The sequence below is a fragment of the Leguminivora glycinivorella genome, chromosome 7, assembly GCF_023078275.1.
Source record: "Leguminivora glycinivorella isolate SPB_JAAS2020 chromosome 7, LegGlyc_1.1, whole genome shotgun sequence".
Taxonomy (NCBI): domain Eukaryota; kingdom Metazoa; phylum Arthropoda; class Insecta; order Lepidoptera; family Tortricidae; genus Leguminivora; species Leguminivora glycinivorella.
In genome coordinates this window covers 19,827,939-19,848,990 of record NC_062977.1, presented here as the reverse complement: position 1 = coordinate 19,848,990, position 21,052 = coordinate 19,827,939, and the positions used below count along the sequence as shown (strand labels likewise).

Below are 21,052 nucleotides of genomic sequence, written 5' to 3'. Positions count from 1 at the left end.
CTCATACAAAGGTGAGTCTGTTTTGACCCGTATTCATCTAGAGAGGCAGTTTCGTATAGAGGATAATAAAAAGCAGAAGATGTACATAAATAACGACACGGCGATGGATCATAAACATAAAACGTATTCCTTTTACGACTCGACCTGGAGTTGTTCGACTTTGGTCCGGTACGTCTCAACTAACCTCACTTTTTGATACAAATATGGAAATACATTTATATGCTTAAAGCGCAATAAAGAAATGTTACTTTGAGCAAAAATCGACACCGACTGAATATATTATAGCTAGCAAAAGTTACGGAGCACGTTTCGTGGTCGCAAATATTTACGTGCAGGATAGACGCAAATTTTCCTACGACTTTCGCAGCAGTAAAGTTAGTGACAAACTTTTAAAAGTTACCGTTGGAGACATCCTCAAGGAAAACAAGCTGGTTATAGTGCGAATGTTTTCCGCGAATATCCATTTCAAATAGGATCTTTTTAGTATTTCATAAATTAGAGCTCGTGTCATGCCAACATAAGTCCTTATCCTTATCATATAATTTACGCAATAAATTAATGTCGCGACACACACGACTTCCCGTGTTGTTTCCACGTGTATAAAAGTAACATTGTTTGTGTTAGAAACAGGGCTGGTGTTCCAAATGCTTGCCAAACTTGGGTTTTCTAATGGAGTCTACTGGATTAACAGAAAATATATACACCGTGTTTTTTTTTGTTTTCCGTTAAATTCGTTAGGTTCGTTATCAGGAACCACTCTGTATATCACTAGTTAAATTCGCCAAAAATATTTTTTCATCGTTTTCATACAGAGTGGGGCCTGTAACAAAGGCGAATAATTGTACTCTAGGCTATTCTCCTTATACTGATCAACATTTGTTGGGCGACTTTTAAAAATAACTTGTATTTTGATTTTTATCACCCTTGAAAGTTTTTTCGAAGAGGTAATGTATTGCGAATTCTGTTAAGTCTAAAGTGTGACAGACAACGTCAATGACAACAATAATGGCGTACATTGAAGCTAATATTTATTTTGTATGAAAAATTAAAAATTTAAAGACTTCATAATTTTTAAAAGTCACTGAACAAATGTTGATCAGTATAAGGAGAATAGTCTACAGTTCAATTCTTCGCCTTTGTTACAGGCCCCACTCTGTATATAATAAACAAATTAATTAGTGTGGGAGACCCTTAAGAATAATATTCAAGTTAGTGTTAAGTGATTCACGGCACGTGTCAAAACAAATAACACACGTGTTCAGTAATTATTTATATTTTGTTAATAACTCAATAACCGTAAAAGTTAAGACGCTAGTTTCTTAGAGAAATTAATTGTATTTGATCTAAAGAACCTTCCCTTAAGGTTAACGGAATTCAATAAAAACAGGGTTTATTAGTCAGCTCAATAACTACCTACTTACAAGCAAGAGGAGGGTCCTACCGCGAACTGCGATCGTCGTGTTGCCTATTTGTCTCGCAATTATAAAATTGGGAGGCAACACGTCGAACTTTGGTTCGCGGTAAATTCGCTCTATGTGCATCGTGAGTAAGTCATGACATGACATATGACGTGTCGAGATGGTGGCTAGTAATAAAACGAGTGATCGACAGCGGGTGAAGAATGTCGTGTAATGACAAATCGTAAAGCGATCGCGTATAGACACATGGAGCGCAGTCTAGAGGCACCATAAAAGGCTTTACAGAGCTATTAAATCCATCTAGGATTAGAATAAGGAAGCTACTGAGTTTATGTGAATTAGTTCAAGCATTTACAACAGGCATCTGACTATAATGTTTAGTCTAGTGATACGTAATGCATGGAAAGGATGTGTTTACATCGTATGTACTTTGCCACTAATACCACAAAGCAAAATTGCAAAGCAAATCACATACCATATTTTGTATTTAACAAACTAAAAAAATCACACACATAATTATGTGCGTGATCCTAGTACAACCTCAAATAAAATCGGCTACGTGAGACCGAAATATTGAACTATCTTCTCATAAAGCCACAATCTGATATATAAAAATTATTGCCTACATCTTCATTAACATGCACAAGAGATCGACTAATAAAAACAAGTAATATGAAGATATAAAAGTGAATAGGAGAAAAGCATTAGTGTGCAATATAGTCGCGAGCAGGGCTGTAATTAAAGCGCACGGGGCGTACTTACGGCGGGGTCGCTGGCATCACATAAACAGATCTCATGCGAGCAATAAATACACCATACACACGGCTACTCGATATTTGCAACATAATAAAATGCAGTGGGTAGTATAAATCGGCTACCGCTGTTCGGGATTTATGTTTCAATGCATATTTGTACACATTTTAATCTATGAAAATAAGCAAGAATATAAATTAACTATGCTAGGGAACCTTTGTATCAGAATAAGCTACCTAATGTGTGCTTTGCTACCTATTTATTCGACAGCTCGAGATCTACCTATAAGTATATAAGTATTTTTTACATTATAACACAGCAATAAATCATTATTTTAATGAAGAGCAGATAAAGTATATACAGTGAAACCTGGTTAAGTGGGACCTGGATAAGTGAGAAACCTCTTTAGTTGGGACCCAAGGCACAGTATAATAAAGAGTACTTTCGTACAGTATGGCCACTCCCGCTCCCCGCTGAAAGTGCCGCCCACCCCCTCTCGGTTACCTCACAGTTACCGCCTGTCAAAAACGCGAACAGTCGACCTGTCATATCTCACTCATACAAGCATAGTACGCGTTCACCTACACGAGCTTAGACTGTGTGCTAGGAACGCGCCTCTTTCATATATTTGATCGCCAGTGTCCGAGGTGTGCCCAAGGTGTGGTCCCGACACTTACGCACCGATTTACCTCTATTAGTGAGACAAAACAGACCTCTATAAGTGAGATTAGCCTTTTTGATTTTATAGTCACATTTCCCTCTATTAGTGAGACAGAGTGTGTATTTTACCTCTGTTACTGAGACTGTATTTGAAATATATATTAACTTAATTGTTTGTTAAGAATTTTATAGGAATTTACCTCTGTATCTGAGATACAGTCAATCTATGACCTCTGTAACTTGGACTTTATTAAAAATCTACTTCCATATTTTTAATAATTCTTAGCCTATCTTTAAATTACGCGATTGATCCTTTTTGATGAGTGTAAGGGTTTTCTTGGTTATTTGAAGTAATTAAAACTAAAATCTCGATAAATTACATAAAAATATAAAAAAAAAATACTTTTATAATATACCTATAAAAGTTTTAAGACAAAATGACGTTAGAGTCTTATATTTTATTTAAAGACAAGGCTTATTTACCTTTTCTTTTAAGTAGTATGCAACTAATAATAACTATATGCAAAACACCTTATTTATCACCTCTATAACTGACATACCCTCTATTCTGGCCTCTATTAGTGATACCCTCTGTAAATGAGACAAACATTTTATTATGCCTGTCTAACTGAGACCCTGAATAAGTGGAATACCTCTTTAAGTGAGATAAATTTTGTCGTCCCTTGAAGTCTCACTTATCCAGGTTTCACTGTAATACCTATGCAATTAATTCTTTATTACTAAGGAATGCGGAGTTTTGTCAACGAAGGTCTACTTTTAATTAGGTACTAAAGACAGCAAAAACGTTTAATGCATCTACTTCTACTTCGCTACAAAAAAGTATCCCTCTGCTACGAGAATAAAATTACTTTCGCGGCTAAGAAAACAAAAACAAAGGGAGAAAACATAAATCAAACCATTCGCAATTGCAAAATGCGAAGCGAGACGAATCACAAATATACGACATAGTAAATAATCCTTTAAAATAAGTAAGTGACATACAATAAAACTTCAACGACAAATGAAGTCTTGCTAGACTAACGTACGTTTTTAAAGATTTACGTGCGACCTTTTAAATGAATTTTCCATCAGGCTTATTGATTGTGAATATTGAATATTAGCAAGTCATGCGCTGTGTCGTTCTGAATATACCCCACAACTCTGTATAAGTAGAAACGGTTGCCGCATGAAAATAAAACTTAATTGTTATCTATGCGTTGCTAACCACGTTCAGTGTTTTTTGCGGTTTTCAGCTTGAACAAATGCGGTAAAGCGACCGAAAAACTCATCTCTTGTAAATAAATTTCAATTTGGGACCTGCAAATGAATTAGACCTTGTTTCCAACAGATACATTATTTAAAGTCGCTTAAATATGATTAACACCCTCAGTTCACAAGTTTAATGAAATATATTTATGGTCTGAACAAAGAGCCGTCAACTTTAGCAGTGATTTTTATTTGTAAGCACTGTACAGTGCGACATTCATCATAAAGACATTGTGTCGGTGAATCACGGCCACCCGTGAGTGTTTAACTGTTTAATGTTTTCGGCGAGATTCTGACGAATTTCACTCGGGAGACAAGGTCGTGACGTACAAAGGAATAGTGTAACATCATCGTTCGTCGAAAGGTCGTACCGGGACGTATAATTGTTTTTGTTTTCATGGAGGTAAGGTCAAGTGACAGAGGTTACTTTGAGACATTAATTGTACAGTCAACCAATCTGAATCCTAGGCCACTGTAGAACCCTTTCCTTTAGTACCGTTTCGTAACTAAAAATTGGTACCCAGCTTCGAAACGGGAAAAAATCCCAATTCGTAACTAGCTTCAAATTGGGACTTTCCCATTACCGATTTGTAACCACGTTTGGTAAGCGGCTTCTAAACGGGAAAAATAATCCCGTGTTGTAACTGGTTACAAAATGAGAAAGACTAAATGATTACCGATTCGTCGCTATGATTGGTAACCAGCTTCCAAACGGGAAAAAATATCCCGTATTGTAACTGGTTAGAAAATGGGATTTTTTGGCCGTCATGAATATATGATTTATTCGAATAATGCTGACATTGAGTATTTGTTTAGGGTTCCGTAGTCAACTAGGTTGACTAGGAACCCTTATAGTTTCGCTCTTTCCGTCTGTCCGTATGTACAACGTCCTAGCTTCGATTTGGTAGAAACTCCGAACAGTAACTCGGACCCAATACGTAACCAGCTACAAACAGGGAATTTTGTATTCCCGTTCTGTAGCCAGTTACAAAACTTAGTTACCAAACGGTACCACGCTGGCCCAATACGTAACCGGCTACAAACCGGGAATATCGATTCCCAATTTGTACCCAGTTACAAAACATAGGCAAGGCCATTAAGGTAAGGGCATTTATTTGTGTGATGAGCACAGATATTTGTTCCTGAGTCATGGATGTTTTCTATGTATATAAGTATTTGTATATTATATATATCGTTGACTGAGTACCTGCAACACAAGCCATCATGAGCTTACCGTGGGACTGAGTCAATCTGTGTAAGAATGTCCTATAATATTTATTTATTTATTTATTTATAGCTACCAAACGACACTACTCTGGCCCAATACGTAACCGGCTACAAAATAGGAATCGAGATTCCCGGTTTGTAGCCGGTTACGAAATTTTGGCTACCAAACGGTACTAAACCAACCCTTTCACAGTAAAAGTCGAACCGACTTCTATAGCAAATAAAGCACAGTGTCAATACGACAGGGTTCTAGAGTGGCCTAAGATTCTAATTGGTTAACTGTACGTAGGGTACCTATCTACTCCAATTGACATAAAGTAAAGAAACAAAATATGAGTCTGAAATTGCTCTAAATCTAAAATGGCATTGTGTTGATAAGGAAGGAGCAAATTAAAAGCACACAAAAAATAATTTTCCTTCCTTGTTCATTTGTTGTTCCAATTGCCAAACCGCTTCAAATCTTAGCAAGTCAGAATTGAAGCCACAACAATATTATGGCGCAAATTGGAACGTTCCGAGTGTCAAAACGTGATTTTACTACGCTGTTTCAAAGTAAATTTTAATTGTAGGCATAAACCGCGTGCCGGGTACGCGTGCTCGGTCGGTCACCCAGCGAGTAACCTTACAAACCCTATTGTGGCGTAATTTACTATAGTAGAGCGGCGAGAGGGTCTCGGGAAAAGTTGATGTGACTGGAGAGTATACTGCTGACAAGTGGTATCGTTGTGATCGGTAGACTTTACTGAGTACGAAATAATGACTTGTCACTTTCTCAGACTGTGGGGGGGTTAACTATGACGTCACAAAGATCGCGGTCCCGGGTTTAAATTTTTTGCCAATTTGTCTAGAACCCCTTATCCAATTTTGAAAAATGAGGTGTCGATTGAAAGCGTATAACATGCTGATTAAGATTTATTATATGTGAAAAGTATAGTTTTGTTAGTTATTTTTTAATTAACAATAATGCAAAAAATACGTTTTTTTTTCTCTTTTTTTGATTTTTGTGACTCAAAAAGGCAATGAAAACGGCCACTTAGCTAAAAAATATGTTATATAAATCATTTAACTACATTATTAAGCTATCTGTTGCTTTTTGAATTTCTACGATCGGATAATAAATGAGCAAACTACAACCACATACCTGTAGGCGGGGAGTACCGCTTGACACGCGTTCCCATACATTCGGCGTCTACCAAATTACACCTCGCGCAAAATTCGTTTCAAGCAGATATACCTCTAATCTTATTCATCGTAACCTATCAATATTGATATCATTTGAAAGCACAATTAAAGTACTTTAAAAAACAATGTCAATCATTTTTTTAAAATCAATAATCGCCAGTCTGTGGTGGTTACAAAGGAAAAAAGTGGGTATGCAATTTGACTGGTTTCCTAGGTTTGATACCCTAGACGAGTTTAAAAGGGGAGGTAAAGGTGACATATGGGTTTTTCTCTGGCCTAAAAGCTACACAGAGGGTCAGGGAGAAAAAACTAGGGTTTAAGTTTAGTTTTAAGTTATTTTTCCTTTATTTGTTGATTTTATTGTGTTAAATTTTTTTGTAATTTTATCAAGGATACACGTTGGTTTCTTTTGCTAAAAGTTGCCTTTTTTATGAGAAATGTTATGAATTTTATGGCTTTTTTCCGATAGAGACTAAAATTAACTTTCAAATAAGGCCACATAGTCATACTTTTACTTATATAATATTAAGGGTATGACTATGTATCAGTAGGCCACATAGTCATACTTTTACTTATATAATATTAAGGGTATGACTATGTATCAGTATGACTATGTGGCCTTATTTGAAAGTTAATTTTAGTCTCTATCGGAAAATGCCATGAAATTCATAACATTTCTCATAAAAAAGGGAATTTTCAGCAAAAGAAACCAATGTGTATCCTTGATAAAATTACAAAAAAATTAAACACAATAAAATCAACAAATAAAAGAAAAAATAACTTAAAACTAAACTTAAACCCTAGTTTTTTTCTCCCCTGACCCTCTGTATAGCTTTTAGGCCAGAGAAAAACCCATATGTCACCTTTACCTCCCCTTTTAAACTCGTCTAGGGTATCAAACCTAGGAAACCAGTCAAATTGCATACCCACTTTTTTTCCTTTGTAACCACCGCAGACTGGCGATTATTGATTTTATGAAAATGATTGACATTGTTTCTTAAAGTACTTTAATTGTACTTTCAAATGATACCAATATTGATAGGTTACGATGAATAAGATTAGAGGTATATCTGCTTGAAACGAATTTTGCGCGAGGTGTAATTTGGTAGACGCCGAATGTATGGGAACGCGTGTCAAGCGGTACTCCCCGCCTACAGGTATGTGGTTGTAGTTTGCTTATTTATTATCCGATCGTAGAAATTTAAAAAGCAACAGATAACTACATTAGTTAAATGATTTATATAACATATTTTTTAGCTAAGTGGCCGTTTTCATTGCCTTTTTGAGTCACAAAAATCAAAAAAGAGAGTAAAAAAAAAGTATTTTTTGCATTATTATTAATTAAAAAATAACTAACAAAACTATACTCTTCACATATAATAAATCTTAATCAGCATGTTATACGCTTTCAATCGACACCTCATTTTTCAAAATTGGATAAGGGGTTCTAGACAAATTGGCAAAAAATTTAAACCCGGGACCGCGATTTTTGTGACGTCATAGTTAACCCCCCCACAGTCTGAGAAAGTGACAAGTCATTATTTCGTACTCAGTAAAGTCTACCGATCACAACGATACCACTTGTCAGCAGTATACTCTCCAGTCACATCAACTTCAAAACTAGACGACTTTTTTCAATTCCGCCGCCTTACTACTACTAAGTATAAATTAACTTAAATTTACTAGCTTTTACCGACGCAAATCGATTTCTCGGCAGTATTGAACGACCACTAAAAAAGGAATTTACATAAAGGAAGTTGTCTGAGATGTTAAACTTTGTAACATGTACGAAAATAAAGCTCAACTACTCCGAAAAGGTTCAACATGAATAGTCAGGTAGCTTATCAAGACAAAAAACACCAGGCAGTACAAGAGAATAAATCTAAGCAATTATAAGTATAAATATTTTTCAATTGTTTTCACCAACTTTAACACCGCTAGATGACCAATCGTAAAGTTTATCGCAACGAGGTAAAAACTATAATAATTTAGCTACGTTAGTGTTCGTAGACACAAAGTGGTTACGATGGCGAGTGCATCGTTCTACGGCCGGTGTCCGGCGAGCACGGGCGTGACGCGGCGAGGTTAAATCGGGCCACGCGGCCCACGCCGGCCGCTAATTAGGAAGCGCACGCGCAAGGGCGCTGCACCGCACGATGCGCGAACTAGCCCTGCCTGGAACAAAGACACGAATTGCGCGCAATCAAACAAAAGAAATGACCGAAGAACAACAGCAGTTTAGAAAGACAAAGGCCTTGTGTAGAATTATGTTTTGTTACGGAGCTTGACGAGCGAGAACAAACGAATGCCAAAGATTACTGTTACTGCGCTGGTAGCTATGGAAGTGCGTATGAATGAATACGCTTACTGAAACATATTATGGGAACGTCGCTTACGCAACAAAATCGTCTATGAATATATTATACAACTGCAATGGGTACAAACTAAACACAAATACATTTACTGCCTGATGATATTTAGACAAAGCAATGATCAAAAGATGTCATATTCATAATAATTCATCATTTCTTTATTGCATCCATGGTTACATCTAGGTGTTACATATTTATATTAGTTTCACATGGACCCTGACAGGGTACAGCAAGTCTTAAATCTAAATTATGCTAGGTAATTGAATCGATTATAATATTACAATATTGAATTTAACAAGGTAATTCAATTTGAACGTGGTCGGTCGGCTAAAAACGACTATATCGGAAGGCTAAATCATCGTGGCCTGATGCGATATATGCTCTCTTTTATCAAAACTAAATATCGTGAGAAAATTATCGATAGGATATCGGATAAATATATATCGATACTGCAAGGAGGCACTCGATAAAAGTGCTTAGTCGATTCACGTCATCGCCTCGGAAAGAATCGAGCTGCCAATTTTCCTTTTCTTCCCTTTGTTTCCCAACTCGTGCATTGTAACTGAACGTTTCATGGCCTCTCAAAGAGACATTAACTCCTTTAATAATATTTCATCACCATAACACAGTGTAAAGAGAAACAGGTAAACACAATAACTTTTCCTAATCTACTAAGACGACAAAGCGCATCGTTCTAATTCCATGCAAATACGTCGTAAGTCACTTCAAATGAATAGCGGCTATCTTTCGTGCGTATATGGGCATGCAAACTTGCAGCTTAAGCGCCGGAAACATATTTAAAGCCATATAAATCGAAAGACAAACGACAGATAGCAAGCCACAAAGGATAGTTTCACACAAATGTTATAAATATTACTTTAGGACGCAGTATGAGTCAGTGCAAACGTCAAGAATGCCGCACAAAGGGGGAATGGCACTGCATTTTATTTGGCGGAAGCACTTAGTCCTATTTCGGTGGACGGCTGATGGGAAAGCGAGGAGTAAACAAATCATCGGAGCGGTTAATAGGTTTATTACTAGGCAGTGATGAATGATGATGCTTCAATTAGTATTAGCTTAGCCGATTAGCAACTAGTAGCAGAATTGTCGGCTTGGTGATGACGTGGTTGCATTGTACAAATATTTAAGACGATTTACTGATGCTATAAATAATAACACAAAGACGCAGTCCAAAATAATATTTGAAAGAAAATCCTTCATTGTAAATTTTGTGACAGTTGTGGATCCGTGACATAATTTTGAACAATCAACTTATTGTTTGCATTACACAAGCAACTGAATTATTTATTTTCAAGATGCCAATTTTTCTTCAGCGGTAATATAAAAAGTAATAGCTTCGTATTAAGTATGTTTTGATCCGGTGTCTACTCCGCTTAGTAAACTTTGAAAGCCCCGACTCGTCGGAACTTGCGGTATTTTTCTTTCACCAACATCACAAGACTCGCCCATCAAGGCGTTACGGAATATTATATTTCGCCTGTTGAACTTTCATAATTGTTTTCGTTTCCATTACGTTATTATGTGCCTCTGCATAGCGAAGAAAATGGGAAGTAATTTCTTTCGCACAGTGTTCGAGATTGCGAAGGAATGAATGGAGCACGTTCTCATTATTTTTTTACTGGTGTTTATCATTGATTCACGTGGTAGCTACGCAACTTCATTATTGCTTATTGATTGTTATAAGGAATGTCGATATTTGCCTTACTAGACATACCTAATCGGTTCCTTTCATCATTATTGATTAAAAAAGCCTCTTGTAAAGTATGGTATCCCGGGTATCCGTATGTTGTAATCAAATACTTAATCTAATTCCTCTTCCACAATACTAGAGCCAGACAATGGTCTTTATTGACAATTATTAACTGTTAGACAATTTTGTGTCTAACTGGGAAGATTTTATTAAATTATTATTATACTAAATTATTACCATTTGCCGTGTTGTCACTTTAGTTCATGAATTCAGTAATATTGGCATCGATAAAGAACCATAAAACAACATGAAGCTCCCACTTCCCTCTATAAATAAAGCTGAATACTTGAACACAAGTTTCCGTTCCTAATAAAGAAGTCAACATAAAATAAATACCGATTACATTCCTTCACGGCAATTTAAGGAGCCGAATTCGAAGGAAATACACGTCCACAGTGGACTCGACCGGGAATACTTTACCAAAAGCCCCGCCATTACTCATAAAGGTCTCTCAATAAATATTCAATTCGATGAATTTCTTAGGATCCTAGTCTCGGACAGCCTTTGTCGTCGGTCTCGTTTTACTTGGTAAAGCCAGCGAGGAAAGAGTGCCATTCGAATTTCAATAAAAGTTGCAGGGGAATAAATTGTCAGGCTCGGGGCATGGGCAGCGAGATATTGTGCTCGGGGCCAGCTGACGTTCGCCGCGGCAGCCGGAGGATGCCAAATAATTAATATTATTAATTGAAGCACCTATACATCGGGCGGAGCGCGCGAAATAAAAGGGAATGATCAGCAGCGAAAGCAAAGTCAATCAATCAGGAGCTCGATTCGACGAGCGTATTTTGAGTTTATTCGTTATTGTTCTTGGAAATCCAGAAGCAAGTTAACAAAATCACCACGAACGTACTGCCTTTCACTGTCACTAATCATAATCAGTATTGAGAATTATAAAAACAAGTAGGAGTACCAATAAAGTGTCAGAAAAGCCATTTTCTTCACAAACTCCGGAATTAAGGACTGTATCGTTAAGTATAAGGACAAAACAAACCTCGTCTAAATGTTGACATGTGCATAATTTTGTATTATTATGTTCCAAGAGTATGATCTTAAGGTATTGGTAAGTACTATTTGATATAAGAAGGTCTGATATTTTTTTTATTTTAGGGACTTTATGGTACTTTCATTAAGGTCTAGCAAATAAATTTCGGACAACCCCTATCTGGCTTAATTTGAGAATATTTCAATGACTCTTTGTACGATTTCAACAAACAAAGGTTAATATGCTGCCAAAATATATTCTTTAAGAGTCCTCTTCATGATTTTTCCAATTGGGTACTTGTAGAATAAATGCGGCGAATTTATATAATTTAAAAAAACGCAATTTTGAGCAACGTTCCGGATTGCCGTAAATTTTTGATGCTAGCAGGATGAGAGAAACAGATAAAAAAATTAGCCATAGACCAAAGTCTAATTGACATTCATGGTGTTTGAACAGTGCTTAAACCAGATCGATATAAACAATGTATGATAGTCAAATTTGACATCAAAGTCGGAGTTAGAGTAAGCACCATGCCACATTCTCTAAATGGCCGCCATACACAGATCCTGAACTATATTTTTTAAATAACAGTGGCTAGACTATGTCCAGATATTCTGCTTTGTGGATCATGTGTCGTTGAGGTTCGCACCATACAATTTTTTTTCGCAATCGTATCGTCTTTTACGCACTTTGTGAATTTTCTAGTAGCATTTGTCCGGAATCGTAATTGGTACTCGGGAGGATTAAGTCAATACTGTCTAAACCATATGCTTTACGTCGAGTTTCTAGGACAAAATGTGTACCTTATTATGTGCCTTATTAAGCCCATGGCTTGTTATAAGAAAAAAATATAATAGCAAATAAATACGGCTACTCAAAGTTGTCTTCATACTTAACGATACAGTCTTTACACACTTCACAAATAATGACATCGAGGTACTATAATAAAAAAAAACTTAAAAAGTCCAGGTGAAAATTCACACCAGAAACTTGAGCCCATCTAAGCGTTACATCTATTTGGATTGACAGCGTGAAATAGAACTTGGCTATTCTAGCCGGGCGCTAAATCATTAATCTCTGCTATATTGTGATATCCGGGCGATCGTAAATTTTGACGTTAAAATAAAGGGTGTCCCAGAAGTAAAGAGACAACTTTTTAATGTCGTACTGGCCGAAAACAGATTTTTCAAAAAAGGAAAAAAAACTGTCATGGCGACTGACATGAGCAAATACGTCAAATTATTCGGCATTTGCGTATTGGTTTCATAAGATTTTCGAAAATGAAACGAGCTGTATATGAGCTATTCGCGAAGCGAGTTATTCAATATTACGAGTGTCATGGTAAAATAGACACAATACACCATTTTACACAAGAGGGATCGAGAAGAACGAGCTTATATCGAATAATTAAACGTTTTGAAGAAACAGAAGAGCAAAATTTCAAAAGCCTACCGGGAAGACCACGTGTAGTTTCGACGGCTCGAAACTTAAATAAGGTAAAAAGGCGTTTAACCAGGCTCCCTCGATATCTGTCAGAGCCGTGGCGGATAAATTAAAAATATCCAAGTCTAGTGTATCTAGAATTAAAAGGCACGACCTAAATATGAAAGCCTATGCAAAGCTATCTGCTCCCAAGTACATTAAAGACCAGGAGGTGCGTGCTAAAAAAGGATGTCGTAAAGTCTACGCGAAAACATTGAAAAAAATCCTTATTATTGATGATGAGACATATGTACCGGTGGACCCGAGCGATGTGCCTGGAAAGCAATATTTCCACTCAACCACTCGAGACGCTGTGGATTACACGCAAAGAGTCTTGCCAAAGGCTAAATTTTTTAACAAATATCTCGTTTGGCAAGCGATTGACCAAAACGGCAATATATCTGAACCTTATATTTGTACTGGATCTATGAACTCAAAGGTTTATCTCAAGGAGTGCATAATTAAACGATTGATTCCGTTTATAAACAAATATCATCGCACGGAAGATGTTGTGTTTTGGCCGGACATGGCGACTTGTCACTACGCGTCTGAAGTCACCCAGTACTTGGAGTCCACAGGGATTGAGTATATACTCAAGCGTAATAATGCTCCAAATGTGCCCCAAGCTCGAGGAATTGAAATGTTTTGGGCGTTATGTAAGAAAGAATATAAAAAACGAACAGATAAGCCCAAATCAATAACAGCTTTCAAACATCGGTGGACCAGATTGGCAAAAAATGTGGCAGCTAAGTCAGGAAAAGCTGTCATGCGGCGAGCAGCAATTAATCTGAGAAAAATTGGGTACAAAGGCGTCGTTGGTGCAAATTTGATATAAAATGTTTAATTTTATTATATTTTTAATTTTTATTATACGTAACTTATTTACTTTGATCAGTTATTTTATTTAAAAAATCAATTTATTATTGTCTCTTTACTTCTGGGACACCCCAATATGATTCGGAAAACTGCTGAAGCTTGACAATTATGACGGCAATGCGGCATCCTTGGCTATTCGCAAAAAACCTTATAACGCACTTAGAGCTACGTTAGATAAATACTTGGACAACATAATCGAAAGTTTTTGATGTATTGAAACATATCTGATCTGTGATATAGTCTCGATAATCATAGAATTTTGTTAGCAAACATACACGTACATAACAATGTACGGATGGAACATAGCACACATTCCACGCGTGTAGATGTAGATGCAGGTAACTAGAAGTATGAGTTTAGATACATGCGTGTCATGAGTAGATCATGTGGGGAAGTTTCATCATATGAGAAAGTTTAAGCAACAATGTAGAATGTATATGTTAGACATAATATATCCCAATTTGCACGCATTGACTTTCCGGGCAAACAGCTTCGATCTACAGGCCGTCTGAGAACAGTCCCCCGTCGCATGGCACTTTCAAGAAAGAACCCTCGAGTCATCGGCCCTACTTACTACGAGCACTTACCTGCCGATCTGAGAAATGAGCCATGTGACGAAGCATTTAAGCGCAAATTGAGAAACCTTTTGTTAGATAACCCCCTGTACTCTGTAAATGAGTACATGGATTTGAATTTTTAATGACCGATGATATTATGATACCTATATTTCTCTGTTATATAATATTTTCTTGCTTCGTGATAATTTCATGATATTGTAACTTAATTTATTAATTTTATTTAGCTTGGCATGTGTATTTTCTTTCTTTGTAAATGACGATCCTTATTGGGAGACACAATTATTTTTATTTGGAATCTATTATGTAATTTTTGACGATCATGATGAGAAGATAAACATAATTTCGACATGTAGCAAATTTATAGTGTAATTTTTATCATGAAATAAAGAAATCTAATCTAAATCTAATCTAATCTACAAACACAATAAAGTTATTAATTATCGTAATAAGTTTACGCCATTAAATTTGAATTATTTCTCTATTTATTTCAATTTCAACTTAGAAACCGTATAACTTTAGGATTGAAAATTTAGTATATACAAGTGGTTATTGGGACTATTCCTTGCAATCCTTGCGTGAATGAAACTTTAAACAGTGTAATTGTATATCCGATTGATTTAAATTGAGTGTTGTTAAGATCTGAAAGGTGTGTTATAATTATTTTTCTACTCGTCGACTTTAATCTGTCAATTAGGACACCACAGACTAAACTATAAGTGCTGACTTTTCAGTGTTCGATAGTCTTTGACACTTAGTCAACTATAATATTTCATTACACTTCACTTTAGTTAACTGAAAAAAATTCAAAAATAGAACTTCATACAAGTTCTATACTAATTTGCGATACCTAGCAAATTTTTCTGCATCTGAAACACATTTTTTTATCTATCGCGTTATCGACCAATCACAGACGGTTATTACAAAGAATTGGTTGCCAAGTAATTCGATGTGGATACAACGGTGAACGACGCCTTTAACATTAATTTTAACTTGAATTATGATATTTTTCGTCCATTGATGATGAAGATGATGACTCATAGAAAAAGTATTGTATACAATAGTCATATAATTAAGCTTTTCGCTCTCGTCTATTAGGCCACTCAGCAAGCTTCGTGGCCAAAAAACGGTACTCGACTGAAAAGCTGTGTATAATATCACGATTGCATAAAATACTATTATTTAATTTACCGATATCAAGACCGATGTTGGTCGTGTGACTCGTGTGTCTAATGCCATAGCATCGTCATCATAGTGCAAAGACAATGTTCCTGAGTGCAAACTAGTCAGGTATCTGTCTTGAAACAGTAGCTTAAACACTTGCTATTTATTGAGTTAGTTTAATAACATAATTATATGACAATCGCTTTGCAATGGATATAAATAAATAGTTATCAGTTATCACCCATTATCTATGCTCGTTAGCCCTCACATATTCTTATGACGTTTGAACTGCGTTCTACACAAGAAAATAATGATTTCAAATAGAATTATCTTTTCAGTGTCCGACCATGCTAAGATTAGGATTGCGGTTCTATGAAATTGCGAAAGCAACATATTGTCGCCATGTCAATGCCAAACTTAACATGGTCAAAGTATCTGCACTTTTCAAAACCTATTAAATAGGTCGTGGGACTAACGAGACTACTAAGAGTCTAACAGACCTTGAGTCGTATAACCTCATATTAGGTATACATCAGGAAAATGTAGTCTCACGTGGCACGGCGAGAGAGGGTAAGCGAGCATGCCTCACCGCTGCGGCTGACACCCGTTTATCGAAAAGGATACATTTCTTGGAAGAAGTCTAGCGTGGGCGGCTGAAGGATGTCTAACGCCGATAGTACCTGAAAAATAAATTTTGTTAAGTGAATGTCAGTCGAAGTTTTTTTTTTATTCAATTTCGTAGAGTGAGCTTCATATATTAGGTACGTTTTGAATAGATTTACATTCTTTGTTTTATTTGTAAAATTTAAAAAAGTCCACAATTAACCTAACTGGTAGGTGTGGTAGATTAATTATTTCTATCTAGCGAAAATAATAATTATGTGTTTTGAATAGTGAAACTTGTCTAATAAGTAATATCGTCATCGTCGCCTATTAAGACATATATACACGGTGTTTCCGGTATCACTCAAAACCTCAGACACCCCAACTGATTTTTATTTTTTTAAACTCATCTAGAGAATTCATCTTTTAATCTGATCGTTACTTTTTTTTTAATTGAATTTTTAATTTTATGTACAGCTCTACTTGACTTTTAGCTCTACACTCAATAAAGTAATTGCTAACTACCATCATAAACCATAAGACTATTTATTTGTGTACGTTACTGCAACGACATAAGGTTTACCAATAGACAGCTAAGATGTCACTGTAAAACACTTTAAAGCTTTGTCACAGTAAACTTCAAATTGGACAGGTAATCGCAGTAAGCAAATAAACTCAATATTCAAAATGACAAGGTTGTAATTAGGTACGAGTTCAATTTGTTATGACTTATGATAAACATTAAGATTAAACTGACAAACAACGTCAAACTAGTAGCGGAAAAAATAATCGTCCAAGTAACCGGCCAGTATTAATACCCCTAAATACTGAAAAAAGGTAAACAACCTCTAGCAATGCGATATACACAATGTTGTATTACGAGTACAATAGAATGGGCACGTAAAAAATAACTAATAATACTAATTTAAATAAAAATATTACCCCCATCAAGATATAGCTCAATCGATTCTACTCTCGATTCTGAACAAACTGTTTTCAGGTTTTTAGTGTTAAGTGAAACACGGTGTATATTTAAATGAAATCAGTGTCTTAATACGGTTTCTACACTAAAATAATAATGATGACCAGAGTTTATCTACTAAATACAGTCACAGCACCGATGGGATTGGTAGCAGGGACGTGATGAAATTTGCAAATGTGTTGTTTATGTTGTTTATCGCTAATCCAACGCGGCAGTGACATGTTATTAGCGTCCGTCATACTCGCGGTAAGGACATAATGCTCGCCATCGGATCCGAGCCCCCATTTCGATGCAAATCCCTTGTTTGTACGCGGGGACAAATGCACACGCCGTCAGTAAAGCGACGGTCGATGAAACTCATTGAAAATGAATAAATTATCATGCACGCCTGCCACGTAATTGCATTGTTAGTTGAAATTTATTGAATTTCTTTAATAGTCATTTTCATAAATAAACAATTGTTAAATTGCGAATTTTAATACGGCAGATTGTCGATTTTGATTATAGAGATTACATATTCAAGTACCTACCTATGTGTTATTGAATTAAATGTACAGTGGTATTTTTTTTGTTTATTTATAATGAAAATACTGCAGCTGGTAAGTAAGTTAAAACAGTCGTTGAATCTTTCCTAGAATTCTCATTATAAAACCGAACTCGATATATAGCCAGGCAATGAAGTTTAGTGGGTACCTATTCCAGTATTTTTATCACTAATTTAAGTCACGAACATTATCAAGAATTTACCTTTTTAATATTTTTTATAATTATTTGCCATGCTAGTACAGTACGGCCGAGCGGGCCGACCCGTATTATTCTTCCACAACTCCGGTACAAGTAAAGGTGGGTATTCTGTACTACCGACGTTTCTACACTTACGTTTTCATGTTTGAAGAAGCACAGCATCTTGAGCTCGCGGAAGACGCGCTTGGAGGAGACGAGCGACTGGAAAACGTTGGGCAGCTTCTTCAGTGCCACACGCCGGCCATCGCGCGGGTCCGTTACCGCCCTGCAACAAGCAAAACATACAATTTAACAATGGTAACATAAAACGATATTATAACAGCCCAATAGCCTGAATGGACCAAGTTAAGAGTTATTTCAACAAACAAAGGGGGATGAAGTTATTTCAACAAACAAACCCCTCAAATATTATTTGGTCTTTTTGAAGGGGATGAAGTTTTAAAAAGTAATGCACAGTAATGCACAGTTCTGCTCTGTTCACAGCACAAATCAACTTTCCACATAATGATGACAAATGTTTGTACGTCTCCAACTATTTACGTTAGAACCCAGTATGTAACTTTGCTTTGCTGCTTGTATTGTTAGTCTCTATTGAAAAATACTTGACCTCTTGGTCTCCGTCTAATAAGATTTAGACGTACCTACGGACAAACAAACAGCGGAAACAGGCTACCCATTTGTTATTCTTACCTCTAAAAACACACGCCCTTCGCTTACAAAAAGCTTTCAAATAAGCCTTGTTTGTATAAAGGAATACATTTTCTCGTTAAAAGTATTATCACCAAAGTCTATAAGCACTATAGTTCCGGAAAGTTATGTTTCATGTTTAATAAACGGCTGAGCTTTAGGAGTTGCTTAGAGCTTGGACGAGTTAATAGTCTCTACGAGCTAGTTTCATATTAATATATTCACGTAAATACGTTTAAAGCCTTGCTATGCAGACGGCCGTTTTCATAACATAGTATTTAAGTAAATGAGAATGTTATATATTTAAATTTCATCAAGATATCGATTGTTACTAAGTTAAACAGTGACGCACCGGCTATTTAGTTGTCCCATGTCTTGGCTTTGTCAAGAACCTCATAGTTTTTGATTTGATTAACCTTTGATATAACTTGAAACTTTCAGGATCAAATAACAATTTATAATATTAAATGTCGCTCAGCCCGCAGTAGTTTGAATATAACTTTAAAATCAAGTTTGCGCGTTACATTACTAACGAAAGCAATTGCCTTGCGCTGTTTCGGTCGTGACTTTGCGTCCATAGTCCTTTTGACGACCGGTTTGGCGCAGTCGGTAGTGACCCTGTCTGTTGCGCCGCGGTCCCGGGTTCGAATCCCGGTAAGGGCGATTATTTATGTGATGAGCACAGATATTTGTTCCTGAGTCATGGATGTTTTCTATGTATTTATATATTATATATATCGTTGTCTGAGTACCCACAACACAAGCCTTCTTGAGCTTACCGTGGGCCTCAGCCAATCTGTGTAAGAATGTCCTATAATATTTGTTTATTTATTTATAGTCTTGAGTCTCAAGATTGACTAACGACGTCAGCAGGTAATTTTAATTAATACGCTATTAATCCATAATCTTTACGTGAAGGTATGGCTTGATGATGATACAACATAAAATATACTAAAGTATAGGCTTCGCTTATAATAGCTAATAATGAATGAATGTAAATCACGCGCAGGTAAAAATATTATGGGTAATTTGTGGATTTAAAATGATGACAGTTTCATGTCAATGTATGACGTTTAGATATATCTCTCTCTCTGCATAATAATAAGTGTATTACTGTACAAGTGTACACATGCTAGTTACACAAAAAAGTGTTGGTCTAACATCAAAGTTGGCGCGTATGTAATTTATGTAGCGGTGCACTGATTTATCGCGATTTTAGGAAACCATATTTCCAACTAAATTGAATTTGTTGAAAAAGTTTTCGCATTGGAGATTTATTGATATCGGCACAAGCGCCGTTAGCCAGGGACTTGGGAATTGTATTTAAAAACAAATTAGCATATTTCTACCGTTAGCGAAATGAAGAGAAGTTATAATACTAATTTGCTTCAAAGACGCCGGCAGAACGGGCTTAAATATTACAACATTATGATTCAAGAGAGGTAGTATCTAAAAAAATACCTACATATAAATGCACAATTGCTAATTTGTTATTCACTTGAAAGTTGAATGCAATTATACGTTATAGCTTCAACGGCTTAAAGCACTTAGATTTTATGGAAAAATAAAAGTACGTATTTTTTATAGGATAATTAATTTCAAACAGTTTGTATTTTTTTTTGTTTGTTGGCTCCGAAGTATGAAGGTAACTAAAAAAAAATCATGAAATTCAATTTCAATCTAATATGTTATTAAATTGATCCATTTTTTTATCTTGACGAACTGACTGAACATCATCGACAGAATGTTTTTCTAATGCCTCAGGACTTAACATTTACACTTATTCATTGTCCAGCTACAGATCTAACAATCGACGAGCAATATCGCACGTTTAGTTTCGTCGGCAGTCTAACTTGATTTTTCTCACTCTAGCCGTTACGCCGGACCGCAGCGTTACCACTTAACGACTGCCATCGCTCACACACGGACTGCTAGCGGTATTTGACACCCCCATCCAGTGAATGCTTTGTCTATGTAGGCAGATATTTTTTTTTAGTCCTTGACACGTTATGTTATGTATCAATATCAACCACTGTTCGGTGAGTTGTTTTGGTATACGGTATATGATTTCCATCCTCTTTCACTTAGACAAGTTAGACAGCGCATGATCTTTATTATGTATCTGATAGTGATAGAATACGGGCGTAGGTGATCGTCTAGACTAGATCGTATGGATAATCAAATCATAAAAACCAAGTAATAAAATGCATTAGATACATGTCAGCATGTTTCAAGTCGACTTGTTAAAAAGTTATTTACTTACAGCTTGTGGTAAATTACTCAACGTTATTTAGGTACACCCATTGTT

The 21,052-nt window shown here is 36.1% G+C and overlaps 1 protein-coding gene across 1 annotated transcript in view; it reads right to left on the bottom strand.

The window, feature by feature from the left end:
- Positions 1 to 21,052, bottom strand: part of LOC125228404 (serine/threonine-protein kinase NLK2) — a 173,452-nt gene that overhangs the window by 53,105 nt on the left and 99,295 nt on the right. Inside the window, 2 exon segments of the mRNA XM_048132968.1 lie at positions 16,353 to 16,408; positions 18,193 to 18,322. Coding sequence (XP_047988925.1) covers positions 16,353 to 16,408; positions 18,193 to 18,322 — 186 coding nt within the window.